Source organism: Nerophis ophidion, linkage group LG06 (assembly GCF_033978795.1).
Source record: "Nerophis ophidion isolate RoL-2023_Sa linkage group LG06, RoL_Noph_v1.0, whole genome shotgun sequence".
NCBI classification, from domain to species: domain Eukaryota; kingdom Metazoa; phylum Chordata; class Actinopteri; order Syngnathiformes; family Syngnathidae; genus Nerophis; species Nerophis ophidion.
This window is the reverse complement of record NC_084616.1, coordinates 49,648,054-49,670,016: the sequence shown is the minus strand read 5'-3', so window position 1 is coordinate 49,670,016 and position 21,963 is coordinate 49,648,054. Positions and strand designations below refer to the sequence as shown.

Here is a 21,963-nt window from a genome sequence, read left to right as displayed (position 1 = left end):
GAAATATACAAAATGGAAAAATAAATAGTGTAGATCTGAGCAGCAGATCGCAACACCATGGGCGTTTCAAATAAGTGTTTGATAAGCATTCCTCAAATGTATTAGTATTTATTGCCCCCTTTCCCAACTTCTTTGTCACGTGTTGCTGGCATCAAATTCTAAAGTTAATAATTATTTGCACCAAAAAAAATGTTCATCAGTTTTGACATCTAATATGTTGTCTTTGTAGCATATTCAACTGAATATGGGTTGAAAATGATTTGCAAATCATTGTTTTCCGTTTATATTTACATCTAACACAATTCCCCAACTCATTAGGAAACGGGGTTTTCAGTTCCAATGTGTGTTGTGTTAATCAGAAAAATTATGTTTGTCAGATTTTTAAACCAGTCACATGTATTTATGAATTAATAAACAGATGTTTACCTTATCCCAATAAACATCTCTTCAGTATTTTAACATAAAAGTGTTTGATTGTGAGGCATTAAAAGCCACAAAATGCAACGGGTCCATCAGACCCACTGAACAAATGTTTACCTTATCCCAATAAACATCTGTTCAGTATTTTAACAAAAAAGTGTTTGATTGTGAGGCATTAAAAGCAACAAAATGCAACGGGTCCATAAGACCCACAAACACTGGCTGAGTAACAATAATATGAACGTTGCACAGAAAATTTCTCTGCCAGTTTCCGCATCTCACAGAGATTCATCTTTTGTGTTTCTGCACCTGCAGTTCCCACACAAGGTTGCAACATTGTTTGTCAACATTGTCTGCTCTCATTTTCTCACACATTTGATCCTCTGATGTTCTGTATACCTACACTCTGTCCTCCTCCTGTCTCGGCCTACTGTGTGTGTGTGTGTGTGTGTGTGTGTGTGTGTGTGTGTGTGTGTGTGGCCCACAGAACATCAATTTCCACACTTCTATTAGCCCTGGGTCCAGTGGACCCGGACATCTTATATGTAATAGAAATGTGTAGGGGGGTGTATGGTGTGTGGTCATTAAATATGTATTCTGATATATGTTCTGCACAGAAAATGAGCCAAAGTCAGTGAGTTTCAGTTTGAAATAATAATTAATTGTATCATTTTTCTTTTAATAAAAAAATGAAAACGGGTCCTACAGACCCGAACACCTGCAATCTAATCACATTGGTTGCACTGAAAGTTGGCTGATTCCTGGCTCCTATAGACTCTTAGAGAAGTCGGTAGTTTAACACAGTGGTTCTCAACCTTTTTTCAGTGATGTACCCCCTGTGAATTTTTTTTTAATTCAAGTACCCCCTAATCAGAGCAAAGCATTTTATAAATTGTATAACAGTGCAAAATATTGCTCATTTGTAGTGGTCTTTCTTGAACTATTTGGAAAAAAAGATATAAAATTAAGTAAAAACTTGTTGAAAAATAAACAAGTGATTCAATTATAAATAAAGATTTCTACACATACCTGTAGAAGTAATCATCAACTTAAAGTGCCCTCTTTGGGGATTGTATTAGAGATCCATCTGGATTCATGAACTTAATTCTAAACATTTCTTCACAAAAAAAGAAATCTTTATTTATGGAACATGTCCACAAAAAAATCTAGCTCTCAATACTGAATATTGCATTGTTGCATTTCTTTTCACAGTTTATGAACTTACATTCATATTTTGTTGAAGTATTATTCAATAAATATATTTATAAAGGATTTTTGAATTGTTGCTAATTTTAGAATATTTTTGAAAAATTTCACATACCCCTTGGCATACTGTACCTTCAAGTACCCCCAGGGGTACGCGTACCCCCATTTGAGAACCACTGGCTTAAGGGTTCACATACTTTTTCCAACCTGTACTGTCAATGTTTACATATTGTGTTTAATGAAAAATTAAAACATATTAGTGCAGTGTTAGTTTAGGCTGACTGTGTTTGTCTATTGTTGTGACTTAGATGAAGACCAGAACACGTTATGCCCAATTTGTGCAAAAATCCAAGTAATGCCAAAGGGTTCACATACTTTTTTAGCAACTGTACTACCTCCTGCTGGCAACAGCTGGCCCTTCTCAAGTCCCTGTTTAACCTATAGAGCAGCATGAACTATTTATTTCAATATGGCACAAATCACCTCCTTACCCAAAGTGCTTACATTATTAAAATTGCCAGTTTTATCGCTTCTTTGCAGATCTACCGCATGTACCAAAAATGTTTCCAAAAATATTATTTTTACATTTTATTCAATTGGAATATTGATTTAAAAACACCTTCAACTTTGTGCACTTTGCAAAATTCAGGGCAACTCAATGAAACAACACATCTTTTGTGTCCAGACTTTAGGCACACGTTGTTGTAAATGGTTGTTAGTAAGCTGTGTGTCAGAAGAGATCTATGTCTCTCGAGCCATTCATTGCCTCTAATTCATAGCCCGTGAGACAACTGTTCATTCTGGGCTTCATCCGAGTGGCATGGGCAGAAATGGCAATCAGGTTAAATCAGAGCAGAGGCAGCTTTGCAAATAGTCTTCTTACCACGTATAATACAACAGTGGAACGTTGACCTCTGCCAAATACACAAGCGCACATGCGAAAGCCTTTCTCACGTGCTCGTATAATGACTCACACATGTGCTCAGCCACACACACACACACACACACACACACACACACACACACACACACACACACACACACACACACACACACACACACACACACACACACCCACACACAACGCACACACACACGCACGCACACACACACACACACACACACACACACACACACACACACACACACACACACACACACACAGATGCATCCAAAAGGGTTGCTTCATATCAAATTGTCTTTCCCCCTGGCAGTCCATGTTGTCCTGTCCAGAGTAATCCCACTGCATCATGCCCAGTAGCACAAACACCAACAGCGCTCTGCTGCAATGACCACCGCTCAGAAGAGGTACCACCATCTCCAACCATTATGGAAAAACATACTCTCCATAAAGCGGTGTCTTGCAGTCTGCTAATGCTAACCACACATCCCAGATGAGAGAGTGCCTGTTAATCTTCACTGAACAGCATCTGTCATATCTGTTAAAGCTGTTCATTTCATTGCCCACTAATGGGCCCAATACATTCCTGAAGGCCAGTAGCATGTAACATCATTTATACTTATATCTATACAGAAACATGTCGGCATGTGGATCCAAGTTCCACATGGCCGCAGTCAACACATCTGACAGAGCAAACTTCTGAGTTGCAATGAAAAGCTCTCAGCTGATGCGTAAAACTGAATAAACAGACAAAACACTGCAGCAAACCAACACCAAACAAGCTCACCCGTCTGCTCAAAATCAAGATAAGAGAAGCAAACAAAGCAAATAATTACGTTTAGACTCCTTGACAGTCCTCAAAGCGGACTGTAGTCTCTCCAGCATGGCTCTCCTAACAGCATGGGCTAAAAAAGACGAAAAAATATCTCCTCGATTCCAAGATGGATCGCTCTCCAAGGTGCTGATGCTCAAACGTAATGGTTAAATGGAGCTAAAACAGAGGCTGTCCCATCGTGTATTTTTCTCTTCTGTACGAGAGTAACATTTCTCTTAAGCATTCAGCCAGCAATGGAGAGAGCAGGAGGTGGGTGGGAGGAGGAGGGAGGCTGAGTTTTAATCTTTCGAAAAACCAGACGGGACATTTTTACTGCAGAGTAAAGGGGTGGCGAGGGAGAGATCGAGAGAAAGAGAGAGAGGGCCGGTGAGGAAGAATGATGGAAGAGCACAGGCGATAAAAGGAGATGGGAAAGGATGGGGGGTCGGGGTGGAGGGCGATGAAGAAAAAGTGTGATGTCGAGTGACAGAGAGGACTTCTTTCTGTGACATGAAAAGTGAGAAATGAAAGGGAGAGTAAGGACACAATGAAGATGGAGGTTCGGGGGACAGGTGCACCTATGACATCGATTTGGCAATGACAATTTGTTTTATAAATGTGTGTTTGCTTGGGCCATACAGTAAATCAGACTGCATCAAAGCGGAACAGAGGGCAGCCAACACAAGACAAGGAATGCAGAAACAGGCTCGTTCATCACAGCGATGAGCTGTACATTAAACTACTCAAGGCAGGATGTGTTGCACTTCCAGATGCCAGACAGGGCATACACGGTCCTGACTGATGGGAGCAGCAGTAAACATTGGTGTTGGACAATCATCCATCCATCCATTTTCTACCGCTTGTTCCCTTTAGGGTCGCGGGGGGTGCTGGTGCCTATCTCAGCTACCATCGGGCGGAAGGCTTGGTACATCCTGGACAAGTCGCCACCTCATCACAGGGCCAACACAAATAGACGGACAACATCCACACTCACATTCACACACTTGGGTCAATTTAGTGTTGCCAATCAACCTATCCCCAGGTGCATGTCTTTGGAGGTGGGAGGAAGCTGGAGTAACCGGAGGGAACCCACGCATTCACGGGGAGGACATGCAAACTCCACACAGAAAGATCCCGAGCCCGGGATTGAACCCAGGACTACTCAGGACCTTCGTCTTGTGAGGCAGACGCACTAACCCCTCTTCCACCGTGAAGCCCGTTGGACAATCAAAAGGTCATTTTATATGAGACAGTTAATAGGTAAAAACATGAAGCAGAAAATGTCAGTAAGTTTCCAAATAGGAATTAGTTACTGTTCAACATGGACCATGCACACTTGCATGCAGAAGAATTAAAATCTAAGAAAAACAGTGATTGGTGCACTTAAAACAGAGCCACATTAGAGGAGCACAGTACGCACTTCTATTGTGGGAGTTTCAATGTCGGTACTGCCAATCATTTTTAGAATTTCTTTTCATGCTAAGTATTTCAGAAGACAGTTAAAAATATGTGACAGAATAGGAGTTGGTATAGTGGTCTCTCACCTTTTTTGTTCTCCAGATCCTGGGAGGCGATGACAAATCCAAACCCTTCCCCTGGCTTTCTCTTCAACTCAACTTCAAACCCTCTCAGTGGTCGGACTCTTTCGTCTTCTCGCATTTCGAGACCTGAATCTGGTTCTGTAACTCTGCCGGCATCTTCCTCCAGACCCGTATTGATCCAGTCTTTGGGCTCCATAGTCAGAGTGACCGGAATTGACTCCAAGAAACTGGTGCTCTGGATTAGCGAAGAATTTGTCCGGGCCGGGGATGGAGGGGTACTGAATGAAGTACGGGGCATGGGTAAGGAATCAAAGGAATCGATGAGCATGACGTTATTTTCTGAGCCACCAGGTGGGGGAGGAGGGTGGAGCAGAGGAGGGGGAAGTCTCCGAACGGAGCTGGGGGAAATAGTTGAATGATAGATGCCTGATGATAACAATAAGAAAAATGTGAGATATAAGTCTTATAAAGAACCCTGACTTTAAAGTTTTTACCTCCCCTGAAAACCAACAGGATGACTTCTCCTTGTTTGGTATGTTCCTGAAGAACTGTTTGTACCTGAGAAAAAAATATGCTGTATTAAATAAGGGTCAATCACTTTTAACACATTTTCCTTGATGAAAGGGTTTCCATTAAAACTCTGTTTTAGGAGAGCACACATGACATTTGACAGGGGAGATATGGAATAGTTTTTTAACAAAACACAGTAGATCATACTAGTTTGGTTTTGAAGTACAGTGGTACCTCATCTTAAAAGTGCCCAACTCAAGAGTGTTTTGAGGTAAGAGCTGTCTTTTGGCTAATTTTTATGCTTTAAGTTGAAAGCTAAAATTGTAGTTACAAGCATTGCTATCACTAGTTGACATAACTAATGTGAGGTCACAATGAACCCCGTAAGATCCAATTGGATGCGAAAGGACAGTGCTGAGAAGAACTGATTGATATCCGATGAATTGTGTGGAGTCAACTTGGCGAAGCAGTGTGAGTGTATCACTGCTAGTCTGCACAATACTAAGCCTAACAACAGGCAAGAATGTTAAACTATCTAAATGGTGAACATTTATCCAAGAAAATTTGGAGAAAGCTGCTGAAGGTTTGTTTAACAGAGAAGCAGTTCGAAAGAGATACCGTAGAAGTCCACTCTCCAAGGCAAGAGCTGTACATTATTATTACATTACTTCATAAAACTATTGTAGTTGTTAATGGTACATTCTATTGTATTGTTTTATACAATATTTTTGACGTAAATGTTTTTTTTAAAGGCATGTTACATATGGTGGTGTTTTTTTTCGGATGCGAGGGCATCAAACACCAATTAAAAAAAAATCAATTCAATTCAGTAGGAGACAATGATTAGCCATACAAGTGTTTTGAGTTAAGAGCTCTGTTACAAAACCAATACAGAACATAAGTTGAGGTAGCACTTACTGTACAGTATTTACAATAAATAGTGGTTTATTATCCTGCTTGCGGTGTTGAAAACATTACCTGAGAAAAACTAAGACTCTGAACATCAGCTCCATTGATTTTGACAATAGCATCTCCTGGCTGTAAAGTACTGCACTGCTTCCTATCCCAGATTCTCCTCACGACGGTCATCCTGCACCTAGGACCGCCAGCCATCACGCTGAACCCCAGGCCCCTGTCTCCTTCACTCTGGGCCAAAGCCACCGGCACCAACTCCCCTCCGCTGAATCCTCTAAGTCCACTACCCATACTCATTGCACCAGGAGATGACATCTTGTTAGGACTGCTGGTGTTGCTATGAAAACCATTGAAGCTGCGGTGCCGAGGGCTGTCAGGTGTTAATGGAGGTCTGAGGTGGGAGGACTCTGGCCTGAAGAGGCGGACGTGAGCACTGCGATGCCCACCTGGGGAGGATGAGGGCCTCTTGGGTGACTGAGGCAGGGGCAGGTGGGACACGGGCAAGGTATAGGTTGACAAGTCACTCTCAGATGACTTGGATGTACTGTAACGTAAATGATGGGGCTGTGTGGACAGGGAGTTATTGTTGTGATTACGTATCACTGATGCCCTAATGAGAAGAAAGAAGAAAGAAAAAGTAATGGGTCAAACATTTTTTTGTTTCAGTTACAGTATTGCCTAAAATGAATGAAAGTGTCTTTCTGCCACTATGCAGTACACCTGGGGTCTCAAACTCAATTTACCCTAGGTTAGTTGAAGGAAAAGTAAGTCTGGGATAGTATTCAGTTAAAATCACGTTTTACCAGGTGAGATCCCTGAACTGCACTAGGGCCTGATCTACTAAAGGTTTGTGTGCATCAAAACACGTGCAAACTTCACAGCACACACAAAGCTGATCTACTAAGCTCATGCGCATATGATTGTGTCTCATAAATGAGCAAAATAGAGAGTGCCATCAATTTAGCGTGTGTCTTGATGTATATGCGAATATATGCTAATCATACAACACCAACAATATGAGGAGACGCAAATATAATCATGGACTCTTGCAATATGATTTATCAAGACTAATTGTTATGCAGCCGCTGTTTTGCATCTATATTTAGCATGTTTAAAATGAGTCTGCAAATTGGCACCGTTACGCATAAATGTTTGTTAGATAGGCGGTGATGGCACTGAAAAGACAGCAATGGCGAAAGAATCCTCCATCCTACATCTGCATCAACATAAATTAAAAATAGACTTATTGTCTATTCAGCAATATAGTTTTATAATTTTACAGCTGCTAAATTACTTAAGGGGCTGATTAAAACTAATTGTAATGATTAGTTTTGATGTCTACTGGCATTTATTTTGCCTTTATTTTTTTCATATAAGAAATATATCATTACATATCCATCCATCCATTTTGTACCACTTGTTCCTCTCTGGGTCGCTGGAGCCTATCCCAGTTGCATTCGGGCGGAAGGCGGTGTACACCCTGGACAAGTCACCACCTCATCACAGGGCCAACACAGATAGACAACATTCACACACACTGTGCTGCCTATCATTATATATCCTGTATAAAAAATATTTTGCAATATGCATTTTTCCATGCATTTCTGGATCATTCGAGACGCACTATCACAACACCGGCGCCTCTCAGACCACTCCTTCGGTGTGGCAAAAATAGGTTCCGTCGAGTAGATCGTACCTCTAGAGCAGGGGTGTCAAACTCAAATATAGAGTGGGCCAAAATTTTAAACGGAACAAAGCCGCGGGCCAAGGTTGAACTAATTAACTTTTTAATAGGGACCCCAATAAGTTTTTTTTCTTCTTATATTTATATAGCGCTTTTCTCAAGTGACTCAAAGCGCTTTACATAGTGAAACCCAATATCTAAGTTACATTTAAACCAGTGTGGGTGGCACTGGGAGCAGGTGGGTAAAGTGTCTTGCCCAAGGACACAACGGCAGTAACTAGGATGGCACAAGCGGGAATCGAACCTGCAACCCTCAAGTTGCTGGCACGGCCACTCTACCAACCGAGCTATTAAGTATTGAACAAGCAAGGCTTATATAACTTTAGTGACTTGCAAAATCCAGTTTCAAATAATAACGATAATAATTAAAAGAATATCAATGGCATATCAAATAAAATGTAAATAAACATTTTATGTCTTTTTTTCTATTTGCAATCTTCTGAGGTAAATATCAATTTTTTTCCACAGGCTAATAATACATTTGAAAATAAAATAATAATGAATGAACCATAAAATTCAAACCTTGAATTAGCAAGAGAAAATGCATGAATAAAACGTTAATTATTGGTAAGTTTGCTGGAAGTTTCCCAGAAGAGTTAGTGCTGCAAGGGTTTCTGGGTATTTGTTCTGTTGTGTTACGGTGCGTATGTTCACCCGAAATGTGTTTGTCATTCTTGTTTGGTGTGGGTTCACAGTGTGGCACATTTGTAACAGTGCTAAAATTGTTTATACAGGCAACCCTCAGAGTGACCTGTATGGCTGTTGACCAAGTATGCATTGCATTCACTTGTGCGTGTGTGTGTGTAAAAGCCACAAATATTATGTGACACGCTCATAGTATGGAGGAAAAGCGGATGTGACGACAGGTTGTAGAGAACGCTAAAGGCAGTGCCTTAAATGCACGCCCCCAATATAGTTGTCCAGGTGGAAATCGGTAGAAATACGGGAGAATAGTTGCCGCGGGAGATTTTCGGGAGGGGCACTGAACTTCGGGAGTCTACCGAGAAAATTAGGAGGATTGGCAAGTATGAGTATTAGCGGTGAATGCGGTGTTACAGAGGCACCGACGCTGTATAACACCGGCGGGCCAGCTCTAATGCTAAATTGATATTGCCTCAAGGGCCAAATTAAATTACACGGCGGGCCAGATTTGGCCCACGGGTCAGAGTTTGACACCCATGCTCTAGAGTATATTGTTCAGAAAATGTGGTGTGTGCTGCACATTCCACATCATGACGAAACAACGTTTGTTGGACCATTGCTGCATATATGATGTCATAAATGTGGAGGTAAATGAGTGTTTCTTTGGGCAATACACAAAAGCGTTTTGATCCTTCGATGTCGCCTCTTCCTATCATTGTGAATCAGAATTCACCTAGCGTCGGATTGTTCACTTACTAGTAGGGAACGTGAGCTGGGTTTAGATCGTCGTCGGACAGGTTAGTTTACCTTACTGATGATGTGTTGTTGCAATGAGAAGGGCATGCTCCATTTTAGCACTTAATAATTGAACACGCAGTCCTAGGAGATCACCTGCCACACGCCCACTATTAGTACAAACAATTTTATTTTATTATTTTGCACACGCTGTTTAGCATGTGGTTATTTGGATTTTAGTAGATCAGGCCCAATGTTGTTTGACTGGAGAATGCAAAGTCAATTGGCCTCCACAGGCCACTGTTCAATTTTCACTACATTCTACGTCCTGAAAAATAAACTACATAACGCATGTTTTATTATTAACACCAAAATGATGTTTTGTTATTTTTATCATTATACATTTTTCTTTGGTGTTTTAATCTACAGAATATGATGTCATGATAATCCATGTGATTTAGCGCAAACTATTAGCAAAGTAATAATTTGGGCAAAATCACATGTTTTTTTTCGTCTCAACATCAGGTATGCAAATACTTTTTTCCCTATAAAGGACTAAATAAGATCATTAAACACACAAAAAGAAGCCAATCCTATTTATATACAGTATAATAGAATATAATGTTGACTTCTAAAAGGAAAGAATGTCAGTCGATTATCTTATCGGGTATAGTGTTACCTGTGTGAACCAATTGCAGAGACCACTTCACTGTCACTCTGGCTTGCCAGTGTTGGACCAAGTGACTGCAGTCGGGCCAAACTTTTCAGGGAGCGAGGTGGGTGCATAGGCGGCGGAGAGGCAGTATTGCTCAAACTGGAGCGTTTGAATGGGGATTGTCTGCTGGCTAATGAAGTGGCATTTCCATTAGCGTCAAGGATCATGCCAGGTTCCATGTAATCGCTGTGGAAGCCGTTAAAGTGATGGGTCTGGGGAGTTGGTGTTAGGCGTCGAGGTATTTGGTGAAGAGACTGAGGCTGGAAGGTGGTAGGCAATAAGATGGGGTCTTCACTGTCTTGTAACCTTTGAGCGGACTGCTTGAGACACCCTTCATGGTTGTATAGCATGGGGTATCCTCTTCTGACTGCTATTTGTACACTGTGGCCCACTTGTATTGACTTGAGCATTTCCACCACCTCTTTGTGAGACATTCCCAACACACAAATGTCATTGACATATACCAAGATGTCCGCTGTTAAAAGTACAGAGGCACACTGTTAGTATAGGCTTTGGTATTTGCACTCTATAATTATTTTAATGCAATTGGTTAACATGCAACATCCTGGCTACAGATATAGAAGAGCCTCAATTTATCTTCAAAATTGGTTTTAAATGACCAACATTTTTGTACAGTAAATCTTGAAAAACCTAATTTGCTATGTGCATGCAGGTACACAAACGTTAATATTTTCAGATTACTACATAAACGTTGAATATGATGTGATTGTAAATGTCTAGGATATTTTGACTGACAGACTTTTAGAATGTCTGAGCCTTGGCAAGAGTTTGCATGTGCTGCATTAAAGTGCTCTTGTTGAATGTACGTAATGCTGAAGTGTGCTCAAGAGTATACTTATTTTGTGCGGGTATGGACTAATCCTAATTACTAATCCCGGAAAACCAGCAGCCTAATAAAAAATATAAACTAGAACAATCCTTACAAACAGGATATGCTTCAGTGGTGATAGCAGCTCATAGACATTTTTGTTGGAGTCTTTACATCGGTGAGCTGCATATGCATGTCATATCATAGCCAGTTTAGAGTGTGCTACCCTGGGGGATTAATAACTGACTACAATATACTCTATGCAGGAAATCAGGAATTTTATGTTTAATCCCAAAGAGTTTGGACTGAAAAGTAGAGCGATAAAAAATATGTCACCGTCTGCTGTTATGGCACCGATGTGGTGGTCTTACATTATACCGCAATATACTTAAATGGTCATACAACACTTAAATGTACCTGCTCTCTTCTTTATCTTTTATTTATTTAAGATTTCTGTGAAGCAGCACCCGAGCAATTAACATTTACCATTAAAATATTACTGTATTGTTTTTGTTTCCTTTTCAAACCCCAAACATTAAAAAGATTGACAGCCAAAAGAAGAGCTAACAAAAGGGTATTAATTTGACATGGTTTATTATTGTTTTTTTATTTACAAATAATACCTATTATTATTGTTGATATTATTTTTATTGATAACATTGTTATTATTCTTATTATTTTCTGTTTAATTCATTTATCAATTTATTATTTATACTTTTACACATATTTTAAAAGGCTTTAAATTGTTTTTTAGATGCCGTTACTTTTAGTTATTCTCCAGTGTGAACATCTCAAAGATGGCTTTTTTCCTTAATCCTCAGTGCCATGTCATGTTATTTTATTGTCAACAGTGTTGTGTGTGCGTGCGTACATGTATGTTTTTTTTCTGTTCTTCTTTTTTTTACTGCTGCGAAGCCCTTTGTTTTACCACTTGCCTGCATTTTAAAGGCCTACTAAAACCCACTACTACCGACCACGCAGTCTGATAGTTTATATATCAATGATGAAATATTAACATTGCAACACATGCCAATATGGCCGGTTTAGTTTACTAAATTGCAATTTAAATTTCCCGCAAAGTGTCCTGTTGAAAACGTCGCAGAATGATGACGCTTATGTTGACGCGTGACACAATTGGGCTTGGACTTGGATTGTTTCTTCAACGCAGAATAGGATCAGCACAAGCGAGGCGTGGACATGAGTACATGATATTTATTTAATAAACAAGCAAACTACAACAAGGCAAACCAGGAACGCGCCCAATGGCGGATAATAAACTAGACTAATCAAAACAAAACTAGCACAATGGCAAGACTAAAGACATAAATACAAAACTTACGTGGATCAAAACAAGGGGCATTGATAGACAGGTGTTCGAGGGCATGAAGGTAGCGCAGCATGGGTAAGGTGCGTGCGTGTGTGAAGATCCCAGAATGAAGACAAGAAAAAGAGTGACTTAAGTAGCTATGATAATTAGTGAAAACAGGTGTACGGCTGAGGACAGGGACGTGACATGACAGGTGAAAACTAATGAGTTGGCATGGAGACGAAAACAAACCAGGAAGTGCCAAGACAGAACTTAAATGTCCAAAAAAATAAACATAACCTGACAAAAAACCAAAACATAAACTTACAGGCGTGACAACGCGTGCTTGTGACGTTTTTGGTTGTAACGAACATTTTATCCCAGCACCACTCACGGCTAAAAGTGGTCCGATTTAATCGCATAATTACACAGTATTCTGGACGTCTGTGTTGCTGAATCTTTTGCAGTTTGTTCAATTAATAATGGATACTACAAAGAAGAATGCATTTGGTGGAAAGCGGTGTATTTCGGCCGGCTGTAGCAACACAAACACAGCCGGTGTTTCTTTGTTTGTTGTGAAGCTTTAATATGGAACAGAGTGGTCAAGCGAACATGTTTCTCTACCACATGTCAACTGGCAGGTTTCGGTGAGAAAATTGTGGTAATAAGTTGGCTCTTACCGTAAACATGAGCGGAGCTTGTGTCGTTCTTCTTGCAGCAGCTGTCAAAGAGGCAGCTGCCACATTCTTGGCTCCTCCATGGCTTCACTCAGAGACACTGGCGGTCACCACACTCCTCCGACTTTCAGGTATGACTTTATAATCTCACTAAAACATTAGTAACACAATAATCATATAAGGGATTTTCCAGAATTATCCTAGTTAATGTGTCTAATAACATCTGAATCGCTCCTGCCCTCGTCTTTTTTTTTCTTCATTCACTCTCACTATCCTCATCCACAAATCTTTCATCCTCGCTCAAATTAATGAGGAAATTGTCACTTTCTCGGTCAGAATCGCTCGCGCTGCTGGTGTCTATGATCGTAATCAATGTGTGGATGTGAGGAGCCTTCACACCGGTGACGTCACGCGCACATCGGCTTCTACTTTCAGTACATGCAAGGCTTTTTTATTAGCGACCAAAAGTTGCAAACTTTATCATCGATGTTCTCTACTAAATCCTTACAGCAAAAATATGGCAATATCGCGAAATTATCAAATATGACACATAGAATGGACCTGCTATCTTCGTTTAAATAAGACAATCTCATTTCAGTAGGCCTTTAAAAGCTTATATAAATAGAGTTGTATTGATTGTTGGTGAATTTTGTGGTGTTGTAAATAGCACTATGAGGCAGTTATTAAATATGATTCAGTACAGTAATCCACACAGTTGTAGCGAATGAAACGACTGTAACGTGTATTGTCACCTGTCTTGAGAGCTGAGGGTCCACTTGAAGTCACACTGTAGACCTGCAGGAACTCTCTTGGCTTGCTGCCTCCAACAATATTAAAACCAAAGCCCCTGGAGCCCTTGATCAAATGTGTGCGCACAAGAAAACCCCGAAGATCCTCAGGGTGCTCGGTGAACCCTGACAAAAAATATACAGCAACAGAAAAAGGAACATAAGATAGTGTGGACATTCCACTCTGAGGAAAGTCATAAAAGTGCCCAAAGTGGCATGAGTGAAAGGATTACTGCCTGGCTAGATTTGGAGCAAAAGAGCAGTGAAACAGTTTGTTGTGTGTGTGTTTGTACGATTTAATGGTCGCTGACAGGTTTTAGGAGTGAGAAGGGAGATAAAGTAAAAACATGGCAGATGGTCCTTCCCAAAAATACTTTACCACTATATTAAGTTGACATGCACACAAACTGAAAGCTGAATCAATAGCAGACTACTTCCCATGTAATTATACTTACAGTACCATCTGTAATGTATAATTGTATTGTTTTGTGAATATTTATTTCGGACACAAAAAGGACAAGAAAAGAAAGAAACCCAAAACAAAACAATAACAAGTAATAAAGTAATAATAGTGATATTTTTAACATGATTACATACAGTTTCACATTCTAACATGCACGAAAAGGGGTAAGAAAAAAGGAGAGCTTATTTTAATGCTACCCCTTTTTTTGTCTGGAGATCATTTCTTACACAATTGTTCACTTCATTTTTCGATCTTAAATACAACAATGAGTGAATGAATATATTCATAATTATCAATACAGTTCACATGGATAGGTCGTTAATTTACTGTATGGTTCACATCATTTACTGAAGAGGTGATAGATTATGTGTCATTCATTGATCAGGTTTAATATTTTTAACAGTATTCCCCTTTTTTGTACTTTGTAAACATGACTTTCAGTTCGAACAATTTCTTAAACTGAATCATATCAGCACATGTTTGTCCATCCATCCATTTTCTACCGCTTATTCCCTTTGGGGTCGCTGGAGCCTATCTCAGCTACAATCGGGCGGAAGGCGGGTTAAACCCTGGACAAGTCGCCACCTCATCGCAGACATTGTTTGTCTTCTTTGATTAATCCATTACATGATTGCATTACACATACTGATAGTCTTGTACATTCATACATATATTTTAACTTTCAATATTCTGTAAGTTTATACTTCTCCTCTTTTGTTGAGAAGACCTGTTGTACATTTTGGGTAGCAGGTTACAATGTGCTTCATTCATAATTTCAGCTGTTTGCAAAAGCACTAGGTCTTTGAAATTCCATATTTTTGATTTATTAAATAAAGGGTTTGAGTGTTTTTGAAAAAAAAAAAAAACATTATGTATTCTAACAAAGTTTTTTGTAACACAGTTTAGGAATGAAATGTACTTCGTTGGTTATTTCCCCATATTTCTACACAAAAAATAGACATCTTAACACTTGCAAGCAGTAGAGAATATGGAGTGAATTTTGGTGCAGAACATATTTAGCTTTGTTCACGTTTCAAATATTTATTGTCACTGAAGTGTCTGTAAACTGTAGTGTGTACATTTTTCTTATAATACTGTGAGCTTGGTAAGAGAATTTGTTAGGGGACTATTCCATTAAGGGAAGACGTCCTTAGATAGGTTCAGATGTCAATCACAGCTCATCCAGAGAGTGCCTGCTCTTGCCCAAGGGCATTGGGGACCTTAAAGGTACGCAGGGTTTGGATTTAAGGAGGGAGTATATCTTAGCAACATCTGACAGGAGGCCCCACCCATAAATCAGGGATCAGAGGTCAGTCGAATCAAGGGATCAAAGTGACCACGCATTGATGCTTTACAAACTGGGCTTTGTCCACACTGGCTGGCTCCAAGACCACAACAACAAATAGAAAGAGACTGCCTGTAAGGTGAATAAGGATAGGGAGAAAGATTTTCATTTGGCTAACATCTCCGCCAGGTTTGCTTCAGCACCTGTAATTGTGCGGGCTTGCCTTACCAAATAAAAACATTTATTCAACAATCAGGTCCGCACAAGGATGACAAGACCAGGAATACACATCATCACTTTCTGTTTATTTTTATATGAGATTTCCAGTTCATTTGATCATTTATTAGTATACCCCCAAAATGTATTTCTTTTACTCACATATTTGGGTTTAATAACAATGTTTGAACATTCATATTTATCTTTTTTTTTTGTTTGTTTGTTTTATAGTCTGATAAAAACTTCAACTTTTGAGTACACATTTGACAGTACTTTGCTTTCAAATTAAGGGAACTGTAGCACCGCTTGCTGGCTGCAAAAAGGTAATGCAGCCTGCCGTACAGTTAAAGTAGCAATGACTGTCACACACACACTAGGTGTGGCGAGACTATCCTCTGCATTTGGCCCATCACCCTCACCCCTGGGAGGTGAGTGGAGCAGTGGATCAGTGAGCAGCAGCGGTGGCAGCGCCCGGGAATCATTTTTGGTTTAACGGGGCAACCAAAAATGGTCAATTCCTACCCTATATGCTGAGTGCCAAGCAGGGAGGTGTCCCATTTTTATAGTCTTTGGTATGACTCGGATGGGGTTTGAACTGACGACCTACCAATCTCAGGTGAGTAATCAGCTATGTCAGTCACTTACAACAAACCAGAGCATGTATTTCTTCTTTTTGCAGCAAATCATGTGATCAACTCATGAAATACCACTGCCAGTCACATGACATACATGTGTCGAGCCCGCCGGCCTCGGCTCACAAGCATGGCGTTGTGCCATTGGTGCCGAGCTTTAGGCCTTAATCACTTACTCGTCTCAGTTCAGCCAAAAGCTCATTCCATCTCATTTGACTTTAACCAGCTGGCTGTGGCTGTTATTTCCGTACTTGACAAATATGTAGCATTATTTTGGGCCCAGGCAGCAGTTTCACATGCCACCCATGTCCCGATAATGACAACATGCAAAATGAGGATGAGGGAAGAAAGAAACAAAGAGGCTCACATTCATTTTTGTAGATCGACTCTCTGCTTGGAGCTCGAGGACTCTGCCAGCTGGTTCTCTTGTGGCTTTTGGAGACAAAAGCAAATCAAAAGAAAAGGGGCATACAAAGACACTGATATGTGTAGGAGATAAGCATATGGAAAGTTTACAATTCTGCAAGCAAAAAAATTAAGAGAAATATTTACTGTATTGAAACTCGTTAAAGTTAAAGTACCGATGATTGTCACACACACACTAGGTGTGGTGAAATTATCCTCTGCATTTGACCCATCACCCTTGATCACCCCCTGGGACGTGAGGGGAGTAGTGAGCAGCAGCGGTGGACATGCCCGGGAATCATTTTGGTGATTTAACCCCCAATTCCAACCCTTGATGCTGAGTGCCAAGAAGGGAGGTAATTTTGCAGTCAAACCTCGAGAAATGTAACACGAAATATAATTTAGGAGAACAAATACATGTTTGTTATGTAACGTAGGAGAATAATTCAACTCGGGAAGCATCTGAAAGACTGACTCCCCAAGTGTGTTGCTTTGTCTCTGACCTTTTATGTGAAAACGGCTGAAAATGTGATGATGACAGTAGAACATTAAATAGGACCTATTGCACTGGAAGAAAATAGTACACACTGGTTTTAATTCTGAGTGGCTAAGGGGGCAATAAGTTTTTGTCTTTGGTTCCGGTCGTACCTAGACGACAGGGGTTTTTGTGTAAAAATATATAGACAGTTTTATGTCTTCCACAGCTCCTCTACCACATGGGGTCCCCCAGGGCTCAATCCTTGCCCCAATCCTTGCCCCAATCCTATTTGCGCTTTACCTTCTCCCCCTTGGTTCTATTTTTAAGAAGTACAGTATTGCATTTCATTTTTATGCCGATGATTGCCAGATCTATTTTCCCATGGCACAAAATAACACAATTAAAGGTCTCATTGACTGCCCGCACGACATAAAAGCCTGGCTTTCAGCTTACTTCCTGAATCTAAATGAAGACAAAACAGAAGTTATGTTGTTCGGTCCAAGTCGCTCCCCCTCCCCCAACGTTGACCTCGGCACTCTGACCCCGTATCTCAGCGACTGTGTCACAAACCTGGGGGTAAAGTTCGACTCAGATTTTAAATTCGAAAAACAAATCAGCATCGTCGTTCAAAAAAGCTTTCAACAACTACACCAAATAGCGAAAGTGAAACCGCTTCTGTCAGGACATGATCTCATGAAATTAATTCACGCCTTTATCTCGAATCGTTTAGACTACTGCAATGCCCTGTATGTAGGCAATAGCCAGGCCTCCCTCGCCCACCTGCAGCCCGTACAGAACTCTGCTGCTCGTCTGCTAACACAGACCCGCAGACGTGAGCACATCACCCCTATATTAGCGTCCCTTCACTGGCTCCATGTGCGTTATAGAATCAATTTTAAACTCCTTCGATTTGCTTTTAAATGCCTAAACAACCTCACGCCAACATATCTCTCCGACCTCCTTCAGCCTTACTGCCCCACTCGATCCCTAAGATCAGCCGATCAGCTGCTACTGACGGTCCCTGACACAAGGATGAAGTTTAGAGGTGACAGAGCTTTCGCTGTTGCTGCTCCCAAGCTCTGGAACGACCTACCTCTGAGTGTTAGACAAGCCTCCTCTCTTCCTGTTTTTAAATCTCTCTTAAAAACATACTTTTATTCCTTGGCTTTTAACACTAAGTGATATCCATCCTGCAATGGCGCCCCATTATACACCTGCTGTGAACCTGTTTTTAAGTTTTTATGTTTTATTTATTTATTTTTTATCATGTTCTGTTCATCATCATCATCATTTATTTTTATTCCTTTCATGAAAATGCATATTTACAAGCCACGTACAATTGACACTTTCATTGTTTTTTTTGTTTTTTTTTCTTATACATTTCCATGATCAGAAAGGAGCAGATGGAAGAATAATATTCTTATATTTAGCTGCCCCTTTTTAACACAAATTACAGTATTTTAGATGACTTTATAACTGTTCCCTCCACCAACACCCAAACTCCAACATACTTTTCCATTTTCCTTTAAGCATTTTCACAATGACACGTCCAATCTAAATCAAAACTCAGTTTGATATAATTCCAGTTTTCTCTTTTTATAACTCTTTTTAAATACAAAGATATTCTTAAAGCTTTTTAAGTCTTTCTTTAGAGAATTCCATGCTTTCACACCAACAACAGACAAGCACATTTGTTTCAAATTTGTTTGCGCTCTTGGATGTTTAAAGTCATACGGCCTTCTGTGGTTCTCATCTTCAGATGTGAACACAAATAACTTTTGTATGTCCTTCGGAAGAACTTTATTTCTCGCTTTGAACGTCATTAATAGAGTATTAAATTCTACAATGTCTTTTAGTTTTAGTAATTGTGACCTGATGAAGAGTGGATTTGTGTGGTCTCTATATCCTACTTTAAAAATGATTCGAATTGCTCTTTTCTGTGAAAGAAATAAAGGCATTATGTTGCTATGATATGTATTTCCCCATATTTCTGCACAATAATTGAAATAAGGTAGAATAATTGAGCTATATAACATTCTCATTGTGTTGTATGGAAAACTATATTTAACCTTGTTCAAAATAAATAAGCTTTTAGATACCTTATTTTTCACATGCATTATATGAGCTTTCCATGTCAACTTTTCATCTAAGATGACCCAAAGAAATCTGATTTCAGACACCTTCTCAATTTTCACATTGTTTATGGATAAACTAACTTCTATCTTTCTTTTATTACCGAATACCATATATTTAATCTTTTCCAAATTTAAAGATAATTCATTTATATCAAACTACAATTTTAGTTTAACCATTTCCTCTTTAATATTATTGGCTATAATGTTCAAGTCATCTCCTGAACAGTATAAATTTGTATCGTCTGCGAATAATACGTACTGTAAAATCTGTGCTCTGGAACGACCTACCTCTGAGTGTTAGACAAGCCTCCTCTCTTCCTGTTTTTAAATCTCTCTTAAAAACATACTTTTATTCCTTGGCTTTTAACACTGAGTGATATCCACCCTGCAATGGCGCCCCATTATACACCTACAGTGAACCTGTTTTTATGTTTTATTTATTTATTTTTTTATCATGTTCTGGTTGTGTTGTCTTGTTTGCTCGGTCCTCGTATTATCTTTTAACCTGCCCATTGTACAGCACATTGGCTACCCCTGTGGTAAATTTTAAATGTGCTTTATAAATAAAGTTGATTTGGTTTGATTTGATTATTTGGCCCTCCAGAAGAAATATCAGTTTAACATCAATTTAAAAGGGAATTTGTGTATTTTATCGATACTACAAAAGAAAACATTGGCTTTAAGAACAGCAAACTTTGTATAAAGTTGCTTTAGCACTTTTGAAATAATTGAAGATTGTAAACTTTATGCTAAAATATCCAAGTTGGCGCTCTCCTGAGGGGGGAGTCGGGGAGTTGTCCAAGTGAATTGTTACTTATTTTCCTGGATTCTTGTGCAGAGCTCAAAGAAAATACTCTGACAAAGTTTATTATTATTGGGTGACCTTGATAAAGCTGAGAGAGCACAGTAATTTCTTACTTTTTGACCCAGCTAGGCTGAAGTCCTTTACAGAGCTAGCATGCTATGTTAACCAGACGCTCGGACCACGGCAACAAACGACAACAAGATAATAAAAAAACTGCGGTGGAACTCACGACCCACCAGTAGTATAACTCTTTCGGTTATACTACTGGCAAATGTTCATCTTAAACTTCAGCAACAAGCCTTGGGGAAGAGGAACAGCTGCTCTCGTTAAAAAAGCAAGGTGCACCGTCAGTAAGGTTATTTCAAACTGCAAAGTATTATTGTGAGTGTCATCATAGTATATTTTTTGATATGTTTTTAATTCTATTGAGTGTTCCATTTCTAAATTATTCCATAGGTTAACTCCTTTATAAGACCTTGGTTTTACATGTTTCCATACCTTTGCTTTTGTGTCCACACAAATCCCGATATAGCTACTCAATGTTTTTTAATGGATTCATTGTATTTTTCAGTTTTTTCCTGAGAATTCAAATCCAAACACTCACTCTTTGTAGCGACACGCTCCTGGATCACTAAACGCCTGCTCCCAGTGGTCCGGCAGCATCCCTCTACCTCTGGCTCCGCCCATATTGCAGACCATCCCATTTTCGATGACACTCGATGCCCTCCGCCGACTTGGTGAGCATTGTCTCTCTGAACGGAAGATGTGTTGAAAATGAGAAGAAAGGTGAAATGTCATTAAACAGATGCAGCCTACGCTGCAAAAGGACAGTAATGACCTGATGCTGGCATTTCTGCACTGGGTTAAAAGACCTGAGGTCAGCATTTCTGCTGATTTTGTCCTCCTCTCAGGAGTGTGACTGTGCATGTGTAGCACACGCTGAAGAATAGCAAGCATTTTTTTTTGGGGGGGGGACTAATTGTCCTTGATGTCTTTCAGCCGTGAGCTCCAAGGTGGATCTGAGTGATGTTGGATGCAGGTCAACACCAACCCACTCCACTATCCTGCACAGCATTACTCAAGAAGATGACTCAGCAGAAGCCAAAAGGGATGACTCTTTCAAAATACACAAATGCAGCGTTTAGGACAGTGTTTTTCAATCTTTTTTGAGCCAAGGAACAATTTTTTAATAAAGGAAATACGGAGGCACACCACCAACAGCAAAAGTTAGAAAAAACGAAACTCCTCCAGGTTGTTGTGCCTTATTTTGAGTTTGTTGTTGTTTTCCTGTGTGAAGTACTTTAGTGCCTGTCTTGCGCAGTTATTTTGGTGACCCTCGCTTCCTGTTTTGTTGGTGTTTTCCTGTAGCGGCTTCACACCTTCCTTTGAGTGGTATTGACTGACCTGCTTTGTGTTAGCAATCAAGACTATTTATGTTGTGCGTATGCTCCGTGTTAGCAATCAAGACTATTTAAGTTGTCCGTACGCTATCCTTCTTTGTGGGCACATTGTTGATTGTCATGGCATGTACGGATGTACTGTGTGGACGCCATCTCTGCTCCACACGCTGTAAGTCTTTGCTGTCGTCCAGCATTCTGTTTTTGTTTACTTTGTAGCTAGATCAGTTTTACTTTTGTTTTGCATAGTCATCCCTATGCTTCAGTGCCTTCTCCTTTCCTTTTTGTTCATTTTTGGTTTAATCATTACATACTATTTTTACTTGCATGCCGTCTCCCGCTGTGCTCTGCATATTGGGATCACGGCAAACCATCCTCGACGCATTTCGACTTCTGCAAAGCAA

At 39.9% G+C, this 21,963-nt stretch overlaps 1 protein-coding gene across 1 annotated transcript in view; it reads right to left on the bottom strand.

The window, feature by feature from the left end:
* LOC133554867 (membrane-associated guanylate kinase, WW and PDZ domain-containing protein 3) overlaps window positions 1–21,963 on the bottom strand; it is a 117,366-nt gene that overhangs the window by 18,504 nt on the left and 76,899 nt on the right. Inside the window, exons 6-12 of the mRNA XM_061904103.1 lie at window positions 20,767–20,910; window positions 16,707–16,771; window positions 13,708–13,869; window positions 10,108–10,618; window positions 6,371–6,917; window positions 5,377–5,440; window positions 4,886–5,308 (exon numbers count right to left, since the gene is read on the bottom strand). Coding sequence (XP_061760087.1) covers window positions 4,886–5,308; window positions 5,377–5,440; window positions 6,371–6,917; window positions 10,108–10,618; window positions 13,708–13,869; window positions 16,707–16,771; window positions 20,767–20,910 — 1,916 coding nt within the window. The remainder of the gene's footprint in view (window positions 1–4,885; window positions 5,309–5,376; window positions 5,441–6,370; window positions 6,918–10,107; window positions 10,619–13,707; window positions 13,870–16,706; window positions 16,772–20,766; window positions 20,911–21,963) is intronic.